The sequence below is a fragment of the Mesoplodon bidens genome (assembly GCF_964165515.1).
Source record: "Mesoplodon bidens genome assembly, chromosome: 4".
Taxonomy (NCBI): Eukaryota; Metazoa; Chordata; class Mammalia; order Artiodactyla; family Ziphiidae; genus Mesoplodon; species Mesoplodon bidens.
The window spans coordinates 27,759,078-27,760,946 of NC_138160.1; the positions used below are offsets into that span (position 1 = coordinate 27,759,078).

Here is a 1,869-nt window from a genome sequence, read left to right on the forward strand (position 1 = left end):
ACAGTGGGGATGTAGCTTTCTCGGTACATTTTATCAGGAGGTACATGATGTTTATTTGTCCCATTACTGGTACCAAATTTGACAGCTTGGTTAAAGTGGTGTCTGCTAGATACCGCCAGGTTAGTTTTTCAAGGGGCAAGCAAGGAAATGTGGTGTGACAAGGGGCATACGGGAGGAAGGAGGGACCTCTACCCAGCCTCTTGCCTCCAAGCTACCTGGCAAGTGAGGGAAAACCCCAGCATCAGTAAGGAAGGCTGCAAGGTCATTGTCCTCAGGGGGCACCACATTCTCACTTAAAATTATTCCTCCCAGCCGCCCCGCGCCTGAGGCCGCCGAGCGCCGGTCCGGCCCGCCAGGCGCCGGTCCCCGGGCCCAGGCAGCGCGGCTCGCAGATGTAGCGGCGCGGGGCCGGCCGGAGGGGGGGCGACGGCGGGCGGGAGCCTTGCATTTTGCAGCGCTGGGCTCCGAGGGGGCGGGGGCCGGAGGAAGCGGAAAGCCGCGCGGAGTCGCCGGGGACCTCGGTGAACCATGTTGAGCCCTGCCAACGGGGAGCAGATCCACCTGGTGAACTATGTGGAGGACTACCTGGACTCCATCGAGTCTCTGCCTTTCGATCTGCAGAGAAACGTCTCTCTGATGCGGGAGATCGACGCGAAATACCAAGAAATCCTGAAGGAACTGGATGAGTATTACGAGAAGTTCAAGCGGGAGACGGACGGCACCCAGAGGAGGAGAGTGCTGCACTGCATTCAGAGGGCCCTGATTCGGAGCCAGGAGCTGGGCGACGAGAAGATCCAGATCGTGAGTCAGATGGTGGAGCTGGTGGAGAACCGGGCCAGGCAGGTGGACAGTCACGTGGAACTCTTTGAGGCACATCAAGAGGTCAGTGACACCACTGGGCACAGCAAAGCAGGCCAGGATAAGTCAAAACCTGAGACAGTCACGCAGGCAGAAAAGCCTAACAGCAAGCGGTCCCGGCGACAGCGCAACAACGAGAATCGGGAAAACGCAGCCAGTAATCACGACCATGATGACATCACCTCCGGAACGCCTAAGGAGAAGAAGGCAAAGGCCTCCAAGAAGAAGAAACGCTCCAAGGCCAAAGCCGAGAGGGAAGCGTCCCCTGCAGACCTTCCCATTGACCCGAACGAGCCCACGTACTGTCTGTGCAATCAGGTCTCCTATGGAGAGATGATCGGCTGTGACAATGACGAGTGTCCCATCGAGTGGTTCCACTTCTCCTGCGTGGGGCTGAACCATAAACCCAAGGGCAAGTGGTACTGCCCCAAATGTCGAGGAGAGAACGAGAAGACCATGGACAAGGCCCTGGAGAAGTCCAAAAAGGAGCGGGCCTACAACAGGTAGTGGCGGGCCTGGCCGGACCGAGGCGAGCAGGGCGAGCCGTGTATTTATTGCATCGCCACCTGGATGGGCGCAGGGACTGCACGTGTAGCCTTCTGAAGACTGTTGGAAGAGGAGCTGTTCCTCTCGTAGGGATGACCGGGGTTCTCTTTGCTTTTCCGTTGGTGCACATGTGTAACGAGAGAGTGGTCTGTGGATCAGCATTTTAGAAACTGCAAATATAGGTTTGAATTAAACACTCGAAAAAAAAAAAAAAAAAAAAAAAAAAAATTATTCCTCCCAGATTTTCTGCTTGTTTTCTTGGCCACCATTTTGTTCTTTTATTGCCACTGTTGAATATTGTGTGTTAAAGACATTTTTAAAAATTCATTTCTTTAGGTATTGGAGAAGAGAGAGTCTGTGATCTTGCATTCCTCTTCTATCTTTGCCTTTTAACAGCTTTTTGTTGTTGTTGTTATGATAGATGTGGGTGAAATAAATATACAACGTAAAGTAAACAAAACTATG

The 1,869-nt window shown here is 53.3% G+C and overlaps 1 protein-coding gene across 1 annotated transcript; it reads left to right on the top strand.

Moving 5' to 3' along the window:
* Positions 1-338: 338 nt before the first annotated feature.
* LOC308616643 (inhibitor of growth protein 1) lies at positions 339-1,599 on the top strand. Its single transcript, XM_081232953.1, has one exon. The coding sequence runs from the start codon at positions 529-531 to the stop codon at positions 1,363-1,365; it is 837 nt and encodes a 278-aa protein (XP_081089079.1). The 5' UTR covers positions 339-528; the 3' UTR covers positions 1,366-1,599.
* The last annotated feature ends 270 nt before the right edge of the window (positions 1,600-1,869 follow it).